The following is a 19,266-nucleotide window of genomic DNA, read 5'->3' as shown; positions in this document are numbered from 1 at the left end:
ATGCAGTGGGGAGGTTCACACAACCCTTGAATGCCATCAAAACAATTCACAGACCTGCCCCAGTCACAGCCTCTGCTGCCCACAAATGAGACGTTTCCTTATTATTCAAGTGTTTCAGTGGTGTGGATGTTCAGTGGTTTGGTATTATTCAACTGTTTCAGCCATCTCCACATGTGCCAATGTGAAGGGAGCAGACCCTGTTTGGACCAGGCTCCTCCTTGCCCTTACCTCAGTACACGCCAACATATTAGTGGCAGAGACCAGAGTTATCTGGATATGGCCTGTACCACATCAGGTGTTGTTGGGGGGTTTTGGGAGGGGCTTTTTTTCTAATGCTAAGCACATAAAAAACCACAACATCCCCACAAGTAGAAAACTAGTGCAACAGGGAGCAGCTGGGTTAGAAGTTTTCTCCCTGATGGGATAGGCCTGTGTTTTTGTTTTCAACTTGCCATCTCAAGTTTTTATTTCAGGGAGCATTCTTAAGTGGTATCCACCTCCTCCTGCCTGAAATAGTACAATGCAAACCCCTGCCTCAGAATCCTGCCACCTCAATCTGCTGCACGAAGAGCGTGCCATGGGCCACACAGGGGCATAGGAAGGGGAGTGTGGGGGTGCAGGCCATCCTGGGTGTCACCCTGAGGTAGGTGGCAAAATGGCGGGCAGCACTCACCGCGGGGCCTGCAGCATGCCCAAGCCACACATCTCAGGCACCCGCAGCCTCTGCACTGTCCGCCTGCTGCCTCCCCCCCCCCAGTTGTAGGGTGGCTGAGGCCCCACGGCATATGCTGTCCTAAGTCATGGTTTCCCACAGAGAATTCTAGGCCCTGTCGTCTGTTGAGGGTGCCGAAGAGTAATTAGGAGATCTGTATTCCCCCTCAGAGAACTACAGCTCCCAGAATAGTTTAACCATCAAGCCCTCTTCTCAGGGAACATTGGGAACTGTAGCGCTGCTCGGCAAAGTTACCACACAAAAGGCAAGCAAACTTAAAAACGAAATGCCAAATGGCCAAGTTAACTGGATGGACCAATAAACATAGGCCATGTTTTCTCCGCCATCTCAGGGTGTTGACTGCCATCCCTAAGCTTCACACAGTATTTCCTTAGCCATTCCTCGATAAGAGGCAATGTAGGTTTCTAACATTTACTGACAACTAATGAGTCCATAGATTTCTATAACTTTTATCCAGTCCCAGCTTCTCCATACAGCTTTTGGGGGGAAGTTACTGGGGTTCCTGGCAGGGCTGAGTGCCACCCCCTGCCTTGAGCACCCTTTAATTTCATGCACACAGAGACAGACTAGCACTCACAATTTCCATTTCCCACAAGGTCATCAGAGCCGTCAGGGGCATAGTGGGAAATTTAAATGGCGGCTGCCAGGCATTGACCCACTCCTAATGGGTAAACCTGCTGGCAACAGAGGAACCCACCAGAGGGCACCCTGTGGATGGCTTCCTCAAAGCTAGAGCTGACCTTGCCTTTCTTTCCTCGTTCTGATGCAAGTTTCTGTCTGCTTTCGTGAGATCACATTCGCATTAGCACCAAGGCCGGTAAACTAAAAAAGCAGTGATGGCTGGTGCTCGTTGGGGCTGGTAGGGTGGAAGGCAGGGAGTCCAACAGTAGGTGGAGCCAGAGAGCCAATGTCAGTTGTGGTTTTGCCCCTGTCCTCCCTGATGATTTCGACAAGGGCATCACTGAGACTAAGGAGGAGGAAGATGGCAGCTGGCAGTCAGGGCCACCTTCTGGACTTCCTGGTTTGGTTGGAACTAAGAAGGCAGGCAGGTGGGGGCTGGCTGGCTGAGGTTGGTGGGGCATTTGGCCTAACAAACCAGCCTCCACTGTCCCAAGGGGTGTTTAGGTGTGAGCAGGTCAGAAGAAGAAAACGAAAAGCTGTTAATGGCATTTGAACAACAGAAGGAGACTTGGGAAAGAGTTAGAGGAACTTCAAGATAGAAGGCTGGGGGAGAGAGAGAGAGAGAGAGAGAGAGAGAGAGAGACCTGTACGCAGGCAGGTGGATCAAGACGGTGCCCTTGGGAGGGTTCGGGGTTTCCATACCTTGGCATAGCGTTGCCAGGAATCGGCCTGTCGGGCATTCGCTGTGAGAGAAAGAGAAAGAGGAGAGGGCTGAGCTGCAGAAAGGAAGGAGAGCGAACCTTCATCAGGAACGTGTGTATTCCAGGTTCCTTGCAAGTTGAGCTTTCTGCCAGGTGCAGAGTTCATGTTCCTGAACATCTCCACCTGCATTTGATTTCCAAGATTCTAGGCCTTATGACAAGTCTGGAGGCAACGGTGCAGTTTCTCGCTAACTCGAAAGCTGGAATTCACATTGAGTAGGATTTATAGTGGCCCTAAAAGTCCCTTGTGTTCCCTGTGGCTAGCAAGGGAATGATGTAAAATAGGCAGATTAAGGATATTTTCACTTGTTTTAATTCACACAGGGTGTGCCTTTTCCCAGTGCAGAGCTGGGTGGGGAAGGTGTTGTTTTCAAAAGCCTAGCTTACACACAACCACCAGTATCATTATGAACTAAATGACCTTGGCCATGTCAATGTCACACACTTACAGTGACTTTAAGCCAGGCGGATGTTTTTGGCCTACAACTCCCATGATCCCTAGCTAGCAGGACCAGTGGTCAGGGATGATGGGAATTGTAGTCTCAAAACATCTGGAGGGCTGAGGTTGAGGAAGCCTGCTTTAAGCCCTTATTGGGTTTATTGCAACGGTACCTCTTTCTCTCCAGGGTCAAACTCTAAGCAAAACCCCAATAACTCACGCTTCTGCAAGTTTGCACCAGAAGCCAGCTGTAGGCAACAGATGAATGCATGCACCCATGAGCATTCATGAGATGCTTTTAAAAATGAACAAAGAGACAGGCAGGCTGCCCAAACAGCAGAGGAGGGGGTAAGGCTGAGCCAACATTCAGTTTGTTGGTATACGCATATGGTGATGAAGCTTCAGAGAAAGAGTGAGCATTCTGGTGATGGATGTGCTTTTCCTAGTATGTCTGTGCTCACTCTTGAGTACAGTTACAGCTCATCCAAGACACATCTAAAGCACAACTTCCCCCTAAAGAATCCTGGGAACTGTAGTTTAACCATGTGCCATGTGACGTGCCAACAATGTCACCCACACCTGGGTCTGTCCCAGTACCAGTTGTTAGGGGAATAGGGCAAGTATTTAGCAGCTGAGAGCAGCATAAGGGGACAGAATATAATCCAGTCACCAAGTGTTGGGATTAAGTCTGTGAGATCCACCATATGGGACTGCCAAACACCTTAGAACAGCAGATGGGGAACATTTATTGGCCCCACCAACATGGGTCAGTTTTGACAGGTGGGCGGGGACCTCCATCTGTCTAACATCAGGTGATTGGCATGTGGGTTGTTCCGCCCACCTGTCAAAGTTGGTGAGTGAGAGGAGACAGTGACCAAGCAGGCTTGAACTCCCCATCCGCTGATGGGTGGAGCAGGAGGGTTTCAACCCTGCTTTCCGCTGCAATCCCCTGCGTCCATCAAACCCACCCATCAAGGTGATGTCACCTGGTTGACAGCAGGGCATGGCTCCACAAAAACGGTCTTGCAGGGAAATATGGAACCCTTGGTGAGTCAAGAATGGCCCTGGGGAGGGTCCCCATGCCTGCCCTAACAGGTCCAAGTCTAGGTCGTCCTACAAGGCCTAGGTCAGGGCAGAAGGAACTGTTGGCCTCCAGATTTTGCTGAACTCCCATCAGCCCCACCCAGAAGGGACAAAGGTGTCAGTTTGCATTTCTTAGTGCACAAAGCATTGATCTGATGTGTAGAGATCTTTACTGTTCTGATTCATTCAAGAGGGTTCCAGAACCTTCTCTTTGTGAAAGAAACAAGATGAAGGTTCATGGTCTTTGGGTTATTCCTTCAGAGAAGCTGAGTACAGCTGGCTTAAACTGGTTCTCTTATCTCTTTCTGTTAAAGTCATGCTGACTATAAATATAGGCCAGAAGGAGCCTGGGACTGACTTACTTTCTCTTTCTATCTCTCTTCCTTCTGGTGTGATGTTCTGTACATACTATGCTTAGTGTTAAGTTTTGTTATAAGTTTATAAGTTGTAAGTGCTGCAACTGGATTTCTTATGGACTGTGCCAATCCTGAATGTATTGGATTTGTGACCATTATGCTCATTTGCCTATTTTTTGGGAACTCTGCAACGTGTTTAAGTTCCCCACACCTCACCCCCAGCTTGACAAAATGTCAGGGATACTGTGGAAACCTAGCCTAGTGCTTCTCAACCACCATCAGGGTTTTCGGTTTTGATTCTGTGGCCTTCCAGACATTTCTGGATTTCACCTCCCACCCTAGTCCATCTTGTACTTTACCACACCACAATGGCCTCGCTCAGCCTTCGCGCAAAAGGTAGGCGGGACTCGTCCACGCAGAAATAGCCCGACGTCCCATTGGCCCCTGCTCTGTCAGCAGCCAGAACTGAATGGGAGAGAGACCTAAAGCACAGGCAAACACAGAGGGGGTCGGTATCAATGCAACAGCCATGCCTACATCCCAGCACCAGGATCTCCCCCGCCCTCTTGGTTCATTTTCAAGGGTCATTCTTAAAGGGCAATGAAAGAGGTTGCCTTACAACAGGAAAAGGCAAACTCAGCCCTTCAGATGCTTTGGGTCTACAACTCCCATCATCCTTGACCACTGGTCCTGTTAGTGAGGGATGATGGGAGTTGTAGTCCCAAAACATCTGGAGGGCCGAGTTTGACTATGCTTGCCTTAGAAGGGTCCCCGAGTGGCCAGGATCGACCATGTGACCACTACAGGAAGCATTGCCCTGACTCTAGATTGAGTCACCCACCTGGGCAGAAGACTCTCTCAGCCCTGTTCTCCAATACCTCTTGAGGTTCTCCACGTATTGTTGAATTCCCATCATCCTTGACTACTGGCCATGCTAGCTGGGGCTGATGGGAACTGGTGTCCAACAATATCTAGAAAGCGCCAGCTTACCACCCTCTCCCCCCCCCCCAGCTTCCATAGAATCGTAGAGTTGGAAGATGACCAAGGAGTCATCTAGTCCAACCCACTCCAATGCTAAAGCTTTGGAGCAGAATACAGCTGCTCAATATTGGCTGCTTTCGAGCTAAATATGCCAGGGATTTATCCTGCCACCTTCTGCACCAAAAGCAGGGTGCTCAGGGGAAGGGCATGCTGCAGGCTGCTTTGATCATGCCCTGAACACCATCCACTCTTTGGGGTGAGCAAAACAAGACCCAAACATGACCATTTGGTTCAGCCCAACAGTTTGGGGAGGAAGCATGTCCAATCCCATCCGTTTTCCAAGGCTCCTTAGACCGGACCACCCCTACCTACATCTCTCAACTGGTCTCACCTCTCACACAAGTTTTACCAGTGGCCAATGTCTCCAAAGCCCTTCTCACACACTGAATGCAGCTACAGTTCTCATGTGCAGAAACAGGGGGATCTGTCCTCAGTGTCTATGTGATCAGTGTGTCCATCTGCAAAGGGAAGCTCTCAGGCTCCTGAGCTAAACGCAGAGCCGGCAGGGGTTGCAATGCTGGGACGTAGTCAATGGTACAGCCCTACTTCCCGGTGAAAAGCCCTACATGCAGTTAATGCCTGGAAAGGGCTACAGACCCATGCGAGCATCGGTTATGTTGAATGCTGGCATGCATCTTAATCAGGTTTTTAACTTATCATTTACTTATTTTTTTAAGGTTTTAAATAATTGTTTTTTACTGGTGGTTTTATTCTTTTTTGCAAGCTGCTGTGAGGCTTCATTACAATAAAGCAGTGTAAAATTTTTGTGTAATGAATAAAATTATGATGGCCAAGTTAAAAAGCAGAGGTGGTGGGTGGTCCTGTGTACTACGTAGAAGAGAGCATCTCAACTGGTGCAGGTTTTCTCCCTCTTATGTGACAAGCTAGGCTCATGAGGCTCCCTCTTCTAAACCTCTGCTCCAAAAGGCCTCCTCTGGCAATGCTTCTCTCACCCTTAGTCACCTCAGCCATTACCGTTCTCTTGAAGTACCTGACAAATCCCATCTCCTCGCAACTGAGGGTGGCCACTTGGGCATCGGAGGACGACGAACAGAGCAGCCTCCACCTCCCTTCATTCTCATCGTACACAGTGAGGCGCAGGTCGCCGGAGCTCACCTGGACTGCGTTGACCAAACAAAGGTGTGAGATCTTAGCAGGATATGCCCACCCTTCACCCCACCTTTGCCACAGCCCAACACTGACCGATCCTTTCCTAATTCATGGTGACATCTCCCTCTTGCATGAGGCACTATGGCGCAGCCAAATTAGAAATATGACACGTTAATTAACAGCTAGTTTCTCCTCACAGCAGCCCCACAGAGATAAATGACTCCAAGTTAGTTGTGCACATCAGTTTCAATGGGCAAGGACTAGTATTGACTTCACCCCTAAATTTCCTAGCTCGGCTTCTGAGAGCTCCCCCAAATACTCCTGTTGTGCAATGAAGTCTACTTGGCATGATGAGCAACTATATAGGCATGTTTACAGTAAGTTCAGGCCTAGATTTCATGCTTCAGCTGACAGCAGATGGCCTAAATTATCCATCTTGAATGAATGTTTAATTTGGTGCGGCATGGCACCAGGATTTGGGGATGATTCAGTCGAATGGATTCTCACAAAATTCCCCACATTTACCTCAGGACTGAACATAGGAGGAGCCCTGTTGGATCAGACCAAAGGTCTTAGCTAGCCCAGTATCCTTTTCCCTATTGAGGCCAATCAGGTGCCTTCCAGAAGTCCGCAAGCCAAGCGGAAAGACAACATCTCTCTCCCACTGCTGTTTTCAGAGGCCTGCTGCCATTGATAGCATATCCTCAATGAGTTTGTCTAAACCCCTTTCAAAACCACCCAAATTGGTAGGCATCACTTGTGGGAGTGAATTGCCTGATTTTAACTTTGGCCCCATTCGTGCCTAAAGGGCTATGATACCATTTTAAACCATCATGGCTTCTCCCAGAGGATTATGGGAGGAGGAAGTTTGCTAGGGGTGCTGCAAGCTGTTAGTAAACCCCTATTTCCATACCAGAGTTCCCCGTGAAGAGAAATTTATTGCTAAACCACTCTGGAAACTGCAGTCCTGTGAAAGGAGCAGGGGTCTCTCCCAACAATGCTCAGCACCTTTAACAAACTAAAGTTCATAGAATCATAGAGTTGGAAGAGACCACAAGGGCCATCGAGTCCAACCCCCTGCCAAGCAGGAAACACCATCAGAGCACTCCTGACATATGGTTGTCAAGCCTCTGCTTAAAGACCTCCAAAGAAGGAGACTCCACCACACTCCTTGGCAGCAAATTCCACTGTTGAACAGCTCTTACTGTCAGGAAGTTCTTCCTAATGTTTAGGTTCCCAGAATTCTTTGGGGAATTTTGGGGGAAGCCATGACTGTTTAAAGAGATAGTGTAACGCTTTAAAGTCATGATGTGAATGTGGCCTGTGCACTGTTCCCATCAAACCTCTGCTGAAAAATTAGGCCTCCAAGGTGCAGGAAAGAAATATACCGTATTTTTCGCTCTATAAGACACACCAGACCATAAGACGTACCTAGTTTTTGGAGGAGGAAAACAAGAAAAAAATATTCTGAATCCCAGAAGCCAGAACAGCAAGAGGGATCGCTGCGCAGTGAAAGCAGCGATCCCTCTTGCTGTTCTGGCTTCTGGGATAGCTGTGCAGCCTGCATTCGCTCCATAAGACGCACACACATTTCCCCATACTTTTTAGGAGGGAAAAAGTGAGTCTTATAGAGCAAAAAATATGGTAATACTAGCCTGCTCTACAAGGTTGCTGTTGGGGGTGGCTGAGAAAAGGCAAACCGAACACGGGGAAAGCATTGTGTAAGTAATTAATATGATCAGGAATTTAGAGAAGACCGGTAAACTGGGCCCTATGACATGATGCCGTATGTAAAAAGAGAGGCCACAGCTCTCTTGCAAACACTCACCAACATACAGGCTTTCACCTTCACTTCTGAGCACAGAAACCACTGTAAAGGAGAAACAGGAGGGTGAAGTTAGAGTAGAGGTGGGAAACATTTTTATTTTTTTGTGAAGGGTCTCATTCTCTTGGGGGTAATCAGTTGGGGTCCCCGTGGCAGTAGTGGGTGGGGCTAGAGTCAAAAGTGCAAAGGGTACCCCATTTTCTCTCTCTTAGCCACTCCCTTTCCCACCCCCCTCCTTGTATTCGCATGAAGTTAGGCTGTGGGCCATAAGTGGCCCTCAGGTTGTAGGTTGCCCACCCCTGAGATTGAAGGGGTGATTCATCTTAAGATAGGAGTAGGGTTGCCACATTTGTCCGAAATTTCCCAGACATAGCCAGAAATCGGTTGTCAGAAATAGTGTCCAGACGAAAGCTGTTTCAATGTCCGGGAAAATCCAGACATATGGCAACCCATGTTAGGAATGTTGGTTGTGGTAATTTCCCTTAAAAATATAAATGTTCCATAAACAAATTTTCTGTCCAGATTTTCACTTTTTGAAATATGGCAACCCTAGATAGGAGGCAATGCTAGACTCGGTAGATTCATCTTCTTTCTTCCTTCCCCCCCCCCCCCCTTTGCCATTTTATACATTTTTATTCTTCTCATTTACAGGACAGAGCGACAAAAGCTCATCGGGGCACTTATTCTAACTTGATCAGTTCATTATGCAGAAAAGGCTATCATTTAACCATCAGCACTTTATGACGTAGAAATCTGTGGTTACTGTAGGGCTCCTTCCAGCTTCTGCTTGTTTGCTTCAGAGAATCCATGCACCTTTTGGTTTTTCTTGTAGCACTGGGACGTTGGCCTGCATTTCACATGGCAGTAGGCAGCAATGTCTTGAACATCATCCACAACAAATTCAGTTCATCTGGATACTTTCCAGTAAGACTGTGGAAGAACGGCTTGGTCCTTTTACATAGTCCATTACCATGTGGTGGAGAAGTCAACAAGTATCAGCTTTCTGTCTGAAGCTCAGATATGGTTTGCCATAGTCTTCACCACGCTTGCAGGTCCTGCTGTGGGTTCCTTAGGTGTAGTACTATCAGGTTCCAAACTCAAAGCTGACTTTGGCTCCTCAATGGCTTTGGGAGCGCTCCAGCAGAGCCATCTCTACAGGAATTCATACCACTGGGATACTGCTGCCCGTTCAGAAACTCCCTTACACTATGTTGGTGTTGTTGGTGTTGTTTAGTCGTTTAGTCGTGTCGGACTCTTCGTGACCCCATGGACCAGAGCACGCCAGGCACTCCTGTCTTCCACTGCCTCCCGCAGTTTGGCCAAACTCATAATGGTAGCTTCAAGAACACTATCCAACCATCTCGTCCTCTGTCGTCCCCTTCTCCTTGTGCCCTCCATCTTTCCCAACATCAGGGTCTTTTCCAGGGAGTCTTCTCTTCTCATGAGATGGCCAAAGTATTGGAGCCTCAGCTTCAGGATCTGTCCTTCCAGTGAGCACTCAAGGCTGATTTCCTTAAGAATGGACATGTTTGATCTTCTTGCAGTCCATGGGACTCTCAAGCGTCTCCTCCAGCACCACCCTTACACTATAGGGTTTGCCATTTCTCCAGAAATAGCCTGGCATTGAATCTGATACATTTGCCCTGTTTTTTTACCAGTGGTTTTCAGCTGTATGTGATTCCTACTCCGGGATTTGTTCTTACCCTGTTTGGTGTTGCATTTGGTGTTAAAATTACAGCTGTTTCCTACAGCGTGCTTGAAAAGAGATGGAATCTTTTATGGGAAGAGTTTTGGGGCAACTACTGAAAGGCCTCCTGGGCTGGATAGAGTTGGATAGAGTGCCCTTTCCTTGCACACGGAAACATACATATAAAAGGCACACACACCCTGCAACTAGGATCACTGGTTTTTAATGTGCACCGTGTCTTGTGAACAGCCTCTTCTAGCCCTGCAGAAACTCTCACCTATAGCCCAGCTCCCAACTCCGATCGCAGCCAAGAGAAGGAAGCCACTGGCTACTACAGCCACCACCTTAGGCGAAGTCCAGTTGCGTCGTTTCAGGCCCCCTGGAAGGCAGAGAGAGATGGTTAGACAGCAGAAAACCACAGATGCATCACTCGCTGGCAGGCAAACTTAACAAGGGGGAAACTCCATGTGCTTGAAAGAAGTTTTGTTCCCGGCCGGATGTGTTTTGCAACAGATTGCACCTTAAAGGCACACCTGCAGTAGCAATTCTCAACAAGCACATGGGGCACTGTAATAACTGGAGGCCCTTGCCCCCAACTCTTTTTCACTGGTTAGGAAACAGAGCCAGGAGCCTCTCCCACTATCTCGCAGTACCACTGCCCAGGACCTACATACCACTTGGAAAGAGCTAGATGATCAACGCCAAGGTACGAGATGGCTTGCAGCTATATTTTTTCTGTTTCCTGCTGCGTCAGAGCAGCAAATAGGGAAAGAGGAGGCACACCCTTTGGTATTTTCAAGTACCATACCCTGGAGCTGCTATTAATTGCTCTAGAAGCAGGAATTGGCTGGACAACCAGGGAAACATTCTTAGGTCCTTATTGTGCATGCATTCCTGCTAGCTAGTTAGCTATAACCTTAACACCTCTCCTGAAGTTATGCAAACTGGCACCTGCCTGTAATTTAGGGAGGATTGCAAAACAGCAGCAGCAGGATGTGGTCAAAATCACTTTGACTTCAGCTTAGGCAAGCTGTTAGAACTGAAATCAATGAGCTTCACATGCAGGTAAATCATTTCAGCTTCAAATGAAATAGAAATCAGGTTTTCATTATCTCCTGGCTCAATGGGAGACCACTACTCATGTGTCTCTCTGCTTTGCCCCCAGACTAAGAAGAAAAGTAGTGGGGTTGCAGGAGTTGGTAATTGGATCTGTTTTTGTGGGACACATCTCCTCACATGCAGGGCCAAATTTATCAATCACCTGACATCGCAATGATGTCGGGAGATCCTTTTCTGCCCATCTGGTTTGAAATCAAACAATGGGGGCAAAAGCTTTCAAATGCACTCTGCAAGACCTTGCAATCAGCTGGTTGTTGGGTCTTGTAGAGGCTTTGCAAAGGGCTCTGGATAATTGTTTGCCATCGCAAAGCTCTCCACCAGACACCACTGGGCAGTCATTGCAGACTATGATCTGATTGTCAGTTCTTGCGAAGCCCCTTGCAAAATGCTCTTCAGAACTGATTGGCGGTGCCCACAAATCCCCTTTTGGCTGAGCCATGTCTTTACCTTCATCACATCTGACATCGTAAGTAGTGTCAGGTGTAGTGGAGGTAGGTGGAGCCAGAGCCGTCTTTCCCATTGGGCTTAGTGGCGCATTGTGCCAGGGTGCCAGCCTCTCAGGGGTGCTCCAGCGAGTGGGGAACTGCACAGCTTTGCCGGCAGCCTCCCCTTTCCCTGTACACCCACCAGCTGTGCCCCATCAACCATATGGCTGGCGGGCGTGCAGCTTCCTTCCCAAGCCTCCACGGGAGGAGAGTGATCCCCACAGAGGCTTGGGAAAAGGTTGACAACTCTGGGAAATGGGGGGCGGGGTGTGCGAAGGGATCTTTGCACCATGGCGCCAGATATGCTTATGATGGCCCTGGGTGGAGCATTGTCCAAAAGTCCTTGCAGGCCAAATGGGGTGGCCTGGGCAGCCTTATTAGGCTCAAGGGCTGAAGGTTCTTCACCGCTGCTGTAGTGGCTTCTTTCCAGTGGGTCTGGCAAACAGGTGACTCTCCAGACATTGCTGGACTACATAGGGCAGTATACAAATTTAAATAATAATAATAATAATAATACATTTTCACTCAGCTACCCACCACGATGATCACTCACAACACCAATTAAAATTTACAGCAAAGGTGGCAAAGCCATAAAACTAACAGCAACAACACAGATATGGAGTTGGTTTTCTAAAGCCTTGATAGAGACATTTTCACTGGCCAGTGTGTAAAAACACACCTGAGGTAGCTCAACCCTCTGGAAACAGGTGTCACCACTAAAAAGACCTTTGTCAGAAAATCAGGCTCTTGGAATCCAAGCAGCCTTCAGTATGGATGAGAAAGGTTGCTACTGTTCACCAGTGAGGTATGAGTCTCATATACCGTCATTGGTGGAACCCAAGACAAGGATAGGGGCGAGTAAATCAGAGCTGGATTAATCTCTGCTCTAAGGACTCTATAGAGGTTCACAGGCGTCACTTACAAACAAGAACAACAAACACTCTTTGCTGCAGCATAGAGCCACCTGCAGCAAACCTAACACAATTCACCCTGTGGAATTTGCCCACCTCCGAATGGAACAAAAACCTAGAGAGAGGGTGCCAAGAGGTCACTTAATGGGCACATGACCTCACTGCCTTTCCCAGGGCAGCAGGAATCAGCCTGAAATGTTAATGTTTAAGTCCTGCTCTGGCTGGGTGAGGGGTGGGGGTGCTGGGGAGGAAAGCCTGGAGTTAAATGGAAAAAGGCATGGGAGGTTCTAGGGCCTTCAAAAAAAAAATGCAACTCACCATCTTTTTCAGCCATTTCAGAACTGGTTAATCATCAAACCTGCCGGATCCTCCTTTCCGGAATCCAGGTCCTCCAGGAGAGGAGGCCTTTTTTAGGGGGCTGGGGGGAGTCTGGAAGCCCTGTAGGCAACAAAAGATGAATATAAGCCTCAAGAAACCTTGAACCCATCTGCCAGGGCTGAGTCGAGAAGGCAAAGCTGGGCACCTGCCAGGACCCTGAGATCAACAGAGAGCCTGCTGACCTAACAGGGCTGCCATTTATAGTTTGCACAGAGTAGTCAAGAACATCAGATATACTCTAAGCAGATTCTCAAGTTTGCATGTTCCAGCTCTTACAGGTTGCAAGGCTGTGCTGTGGGTGCCAAGACCAAGGGCCCCCGAAATCCTGGAGCCACAGCACCGCCCATCTTTCCATTGAGCATGCAAAGAAAGTAGTGGTAGTTCAGAGCCATATACCCACTACATGGAAGTTAACAACAGGACAACAAAAATGGATTTTATGTGCTCTAATGGTAGCCAAGAAATTGATGTTGGTGAACTGGAAGAATAAAGACATGATCTCCCTTAATCAGTGGTTTGATAATATGATAACACTTGCAACCTACGAACGGGCTGCTTACAGACGTAGACTCCACTTGGATAAATACATCAATTTTTGGAACTAATTTATGCAAAATGTAGTATGCTTTTAATATTTACATGAGTATTAGAATAATAATACCAAGTTTATAAAAGAATGTATGGGTTAGGGTATTTTGGTATATACAGTCGTACCTTGGTTCTCGAACAGAATCCATTCCGGAAGTCCATTCAACTTCCAAAAATGTTCAAAAACCAATGCCCAGCTTCCGATTGGCTGCAGGAGCTTCCTGAACTCAGTCGGAATCTGTGCCGGATTTTCACCTTCCAAAAAACGTTCACAAACCAGAACACTTACTTCCAGGTTTGTGACGTTCGGGAGCCAAAACGTTCAAGTCGCAAGCCATTGGCGAACCAAGGTAAGACTGTATTCGTATAATGATTTTTTCCCCTTAACACAGTTTTGTGTTTTGTTCTTTTTTCATTTTGTATCACTTTGTTGCCTTATAACAAAAAAAAATTTTCAATAAAATATCAATTTGAAAAAGAAAAAAAGAAAAGAAAGTAGTGATCAGAGTATCACCATCACACACGCTGACTCTACTTCTCCTCCGAGGAACAATGGGTGGCACACACTGTTCCCCCATATTATTTCCACAGGTAGGTTGAGCTGAGAAAGTGTGACTAGCCCAAGGTCACGCAGGTAGCATCAGGACCGAATCTGAATCTGAATCCTGGTCTCTCCAGCCTTCACCCAGTGAACACTAAAAATGCTAAACACTTAGGCAGCATTCCCAGCTGCTTGGGGGCAGGGGAGCATGTACACATGTGGATCTCTCAGCCGGTGGACTGATGGTGGACTGATGCTACATAGAGAAGACTTGGCCCTACAGGAGGACACAGCCTCTTGTAAGAGAGACATCAACAGTACAGGGATAGCTCTCTTGACTTAAGACTTATAGGCCTGGTTTGCACGACAATGTCTGGCCGCTGTTGGAGATGCAAAACTGCCCAAAGTACTGTGAGGTGATTGAAGACTTCTGGATGGAAATTAAGCAAGAAATCAGAGCAATAGTAGACACCCATCTACTTTTAGACCCTTTAATGATGGTATTGGCAATACACAAAACAGGTATTAGCCAAGGTTCTTTTGCCCTGGTCTCTCAAATGCTACTAACTGCTTGCATTTTAATAGCAAAGCTGCGGGGAAAGAGAAAGAAGAAGAAGAAGAAGAGTTTGGATTTGATATCCTGCCTTTCACTCCCTTTAAGGAGTCTCAAAGCGGCTAACATTCTCCTTTCCCTTCCTCCCCCACAACAAACACTCTGTGGGGTGAGTGGGGCTGAGAGACTTCAGAGAAGTGTGACTGGCCCAAGGTCACCCAGCAGCTGCATGTGGAGGAGCGGAGACACGAATCCAGTTCACCAGATTACAAGACTACCGCTCTCAACCACTACACCACACTGGTTTCACACTTAATGATTGTGAAGAAGAATAAGATATACACAATATAATAAACAGATATTAGCAGCTATGAGAAGGCAAGATCCAATCAGTGGGGGGAAATGGTTACCATCTTCATTGCTCAGCAATCAATATGAAACAAATGAACCTCTTATTATGGCCATATGAAGTATGAACTAACTGTAAAATTACATGTGATTATTGTGTATTATAGAGCGGGGGGTGGGGTTTAAAAGGACTGGGCAGTAATGCGCTGCACTTTTATTTCATTTTCTGGCAGCCTTGCAGAAATGTGTTCCAATTTTTTAGTTCACCTTTACTTCACTCTGATGAGTCACTTTCCAAACAAGGACATCAAAGATAAGTTCAATTTCCCAGCAGCGCACTGATGTCCCAGCCGCGAGCACAGAAGACTGTTTTCTAACCCCTCCAGAAATGTCCCTTGTTAGAACTGAGAGTTCAGTCTAGAATCCAAGAGGGAGCATCATACAGTTCAGGAATTATAATGCCCCAAGGGAATCTGCATTACCAGGAACAATGTTTTCAAAGTAACTTTCTGCAGGCACTTTCCTATAGACGATGTTCACCCATGGGAACACCCAGAAGAAGGTGCTAGGCGGGGGTGGGGGGCATGTGTTCTACTTTACAGAAGACACGTCCTCTATTTGAAGGGCTTTCAAGATGACAGTCCTCTGTTTTAGGTGTAAGGAACCTTCTTTTCTGGGTGAGGACCACATGCCCATCTGCATGACCTTCTGGGGGCCAGAGCAACCAAAGTTCATTTTACCTTTGCACAACAGGCTAATTTCTACACACCCCTCTCTATCCTCCAGCCAGGCTAGCAAAGAAGCATAACAGAGCTCAAAGACACATTCCAGCCAGGCAAAACCCCTTTAGGGTGTGAAGCAAAGCCAGTGGAGAAGTGGCAAGGAGAGAGTCCCAAAGACCAGGCAGAGAGACCTAGAGGGACACATGCAGCCCCCAGGCTTGAGGTTTCACATCCCTGTTCTCTTCTGAAGGCATCCTGATTGAAGGACTGTCCTGTCCAAGACTGGTTGAAAGACAAAGATCTCTCTGTTCTTAGTCCCAATACCTAATTGAGGACCATGAGTTCACCATCCCTTATAAGTCCTCCTCCCATCAGTGCAGAAGTGCCCAGTACCTCCTTTGGTTTGGGGTGTTCCAGGTTGATGGGAGTCAGGGAGGTGACTGTGTCAGCTTGTCTTCCCTGATCCAGAGGTCCCTGGCCTAATACTCTGAATAGGCAACAATGAGATCTCTCTGTGTATATCCATCAGTTTTCCAAACAAAAATACAGTCGTACCTTGGCTCCCAAACGCCTTGCGAGTCAAACGTTCCAGCTCCCAAACGATTGAAAACTGGAAGTGAGTATTCCTGTTTTCGAACATTCTTTTGGAAGCCAAATGTCCGATGGGGCTTCTGCAGCTTCTGATTGGCTGCAGGAGCTTCTTGCAGCCAATCAGAAGCCACAGTTCGGTTTCTAAACGTTTTGGAAGTTGAATGGATTTCCAGAACAGATTCCGTTCAACTTCCGAGGTACGACTGTAGTTATTATGCCGGTCCCCTACTCAGCATTGCTGGCCATGTGACCAGAGTTGGTTCCAGAGGAGCAAAAGGCTCAAATTCACATTCACACACACACACACACACACATACACACACACACACACACATCCTTGCAATACATGCCTACAGCTAAATTGGGGTATTCTAATCCCCATCAGGGACTGACATTTCCTGCTCATCCTGTTTGTATCCTACCCATCTTCCAGTACACATAGCTTCCATTCTTACAACAACCACCGCAATGAGGTATACTAGGGCTGTGAGAAGTGAATTGGCACAAGTCAACATCGTGGCCGAGTGGGGAGTTGAAACCTGGTCTTTCCAGTCAGGGCCAGCACTGGCACCCAATTCCTTGGGCAGTTGTTTGGGCCTCACACCCCATTAAGACTCACTGCTGATACATGCCTTGGGCCTCTCACCTTAAAAAAAAAGTCTGACCCACTGCTCAGGCAGCATTGAGGCCCCATCTGCAGTATCATACCACTTTAAACAGTCAACTCTAGCCCCCAAACACCCTGGGAGTTGTAGTTTGTAAAGGGTGCTGAGGGTTGCTAGGAGACCCCTATTCCGCCTCAGAGAGCTACAATTTCTAGAGTTTACCAAAAGGGGGATTGATAGTTAAATCACTGAAAATTGCAGCTCTGTGAAGGGAATATGGGCCTCTAACAACTCTCAGCACCCTTAACAAAAGCTATATTTCCCAGGAGAAGCAGTTACTGTTTAAAGTGGTATGAGACTGTTTCAAATGTACCATGCCGATGGGGTCTGGGTCGAGCCACCATTTTAATTTCCCACAATGCCCTCAAGGTAGCATTGTTCCAGGGCATTGTGGGGAATTAAAATGGCAAACCATCTCAGACAACTGTACCCCCCATCTGCTCTCAGTTCACCACGACCCCACCACCAAAGGAGGAAGCTCACCCAAGGGTATTGCCCAAACTGCCCTGTATTATCTTAGGAGAAGGAGAAGGCAGTGAATTAATTAATTAATTCAGAAAAATTGTAATTTCTTAATTCAAAAGACATGGGATGTGGCAAGGGAGTAATTTTTTAAAAATAATATTTATTGCTTTTAAACCTTACAAACAAGAAGAAAAAGAAAAGGAGAAGAACAAAAAAGAAAAAAGAAAAAAAGAAAAGAAAGAAAAAACAATGCAATACAAGTGGCAAGGGAGTAATTTATTATAGGAGGCTGTCGAGTAACATTCTGGAGCAATCTTTCTAGTAAAGAATTACAGGATATTAACAATGAGATATACATGGGGGGTGGGGGGCAGCTGCTTCCCTAAATCAATAAAAATACATAAAAATACATAGCTAACGGAGGTTCTGCCCCACCAAGAAAAGGCCAGCTACCCCCCAACAAAAATGCTGGCTACACCCATGGAGATAGAACATTCCTCAATCCCTAATCCTTCATTTAAAAGGGGAGGAGCACACTTTGGGTTGCATGCAATACTAGCCCTACTCAGGGTAGACCTATTGAAGTTAACGGGCATGACTAATTTAAGTTCCTTCAGTTGGAAGCAACCCAGAGATTTTAACATCTAGATAACCACACATTTTCAAACCTGTCGGACCAAGTCAACACCAAACAATAGCGTCACGTTCAGAAATTCAGAACAGGCCAGAGAAACTGTTCAGATCGAATGCGATAACCCAAAAAAAGTTTAACTGGAGGGTATAGCGGGAAAGCAAAGTAGGCAAATCGAAATGTGCTGCATTCTGGCCCAAACTGGAACCCACTGTGAAATGGCAAGTAGCCCATGGAAATATTAAAAAAAAATAAGAATATCAGAGTGATCATATGCCAACAAGCCCTGGGGTGGGGGTGGAATTATGGGGTGTCCAGAAGGAGGTGGAGGAACACACGGGTTGACAAAGCAGGGCAGCGTTCAAATTCTGCTCCCCACTTCCCTGTGGAATGTGGTTCGCGAAGTAGCAACCGCGGAAGGCAAAGAAGCCCCTCTTACCTCGCTGCCCTCACCGGGGTACTTGCCTTCCCGCTAAGGGGGGCGCGATCTTCATGGCTGAAAAGCCAGAGGCAGGGCAGGTCTCCCGGGCTCAGAAGTGCTTCCTTGCGCAAGGCAGCTTCCCCACCTGGGGCGGCGGGAGGAGGAGGAGGGGGGGGGGGGGAAGAGCTGGCAACCCGGGAGGAGCCGGGAGGGGGGACCCGGGCGCGACGGCCCCTTTGCAGCTGTGCAGACACCTGCCAGACGGAGGGGCGGTGGGAGGGAAGGAGCCGGGGGGGTGGAGAGGGGAAGAGAACACGCGGTGGGTGTGGCTAACAGGTGGGAGGGGCTTGACGCGTCCGGATCCTATCCCCAGCTAAAGAAAGCGTGAGGGGTTTTTTAGGGCTGGGGGGGAGGGAAACAGCCTGACAGACACAGAGAGGGAGACGGTTTTTGGGTTTTTCAGAGGAAGGGGGAGACCCGGATTCCTGGGATCCATTCCCAGCCTTGAAAGTGAGTTCTTTTAAAAAAGCCATGACCGGACACCTGGGTCCCTTTCAAAAGTGGCCCGGGATAGTGAGGGTTGACGGAAATAAAGAACTGTTGGATCAAACCATGGGTCCGTTTAAGTCCAGGGTTTCCCAAATTTTGGCCTCCAGCTGCTTTTGGACTACAACTCCCATCATCCCTAGCCAGCAGAACCAGTGATAAGGGATGATGGGAGCTGTAGTCCAAAAACAACTGGAGACCCAAGTTTGGGGAACACTGGCCAAAGGATGGGGAACCTGTGGCCCTCCAGATGTTGCTGGAGTCCAACTCAGCTTCAAGCAAAGGTGGCCAGCGGCCAGGGATGATGGGAACTGTAGTCCAACAACATCTGGAAGGCCAAAGGTTTCCCATCTCTGACCTAGTTCGGCACAGTTTGTGTCTCCAACGGCGACCAACCAACGATGTTCCTGGCGTCTGAATGCGACGTTTGTGATCAGAGGTTAATTCCTTTGTAGAAAAAAATATGCTGGGGCTAAAGTCGGCCTGGAAGCAACATATCTTCTTCTTCTTCATTGTATCACCTTCCAGCAGTTCTCAACCTGTGGGTCCCCAGACGTGGTTGGACTACAACTCCCATCATCCCTGAGCTCTGGCCTTGCTAGCTAGGGGTGATGGGAGTTGTAGTTCAACAACATCTGGGGACCCA

The 19,266-nt window shown here is 47.7% G+C and overlaps 1 protein-coding gene across 1 annotated transcript in view; it reads right to left on the bottom strand.

Moving 5' to 3' along the window:
• Positions 1-18,331, bottom strand: part of HPN (hepsin) — a 29,945-nt gene extending 11,614 nt beyond the window's left edge. The window contains exons 1-7 of the mRNA XM_079986189.1: positions 18,093-18,331; positions 12,490-12,609; positions 9,934-10,035; positions 7,973-8,014; positions 6,026-6,155; positions 4,353-4,475; positions 2,057-2,097 (exon numbers count right to left, since the gene is read on the bottom strand). Of these exons, the coding sequence (XP_079842315.1) occupies positions 2,057-2,097; positions 4,353-4,475; positions 6,026-6,155; positions 7,973-8,014; positions 9,934-10,035; positions 12,490-12,505 (454 nt within the window). The 5' untranslated portion in view covers positions 12,506-12,609; positions 18,093-18,331. The remainder of the gene's footprint in view (positions 1-2,056; positions 2,098-4,352; positions 4,476-6,025; positions 6,156-7,972; positions 8,015-9,933; positions 10,036-12,489; positions 12,610-18,092) is intronic.
• Positions 18,332-19,266: the final 935 nt, after the last annotated feature.

The sequence above is a fragment of the Podarcis cretensis genome (assembly GCF_951804945.1).
Source record: "Podarcis cretensis genome assembly, chromosome: 8".
In the NCBI taxonomy this organism is placed as follows: domain Eukaryota; kingdom Metazoa; phylum Chordata; class Lepidosauria; order Squamata; family Lacertidae; genus Podarcis; species Podarcis cretensis.
This window is presented reverse-complemented; position numbering and strand designations above follow the sequence as displayed.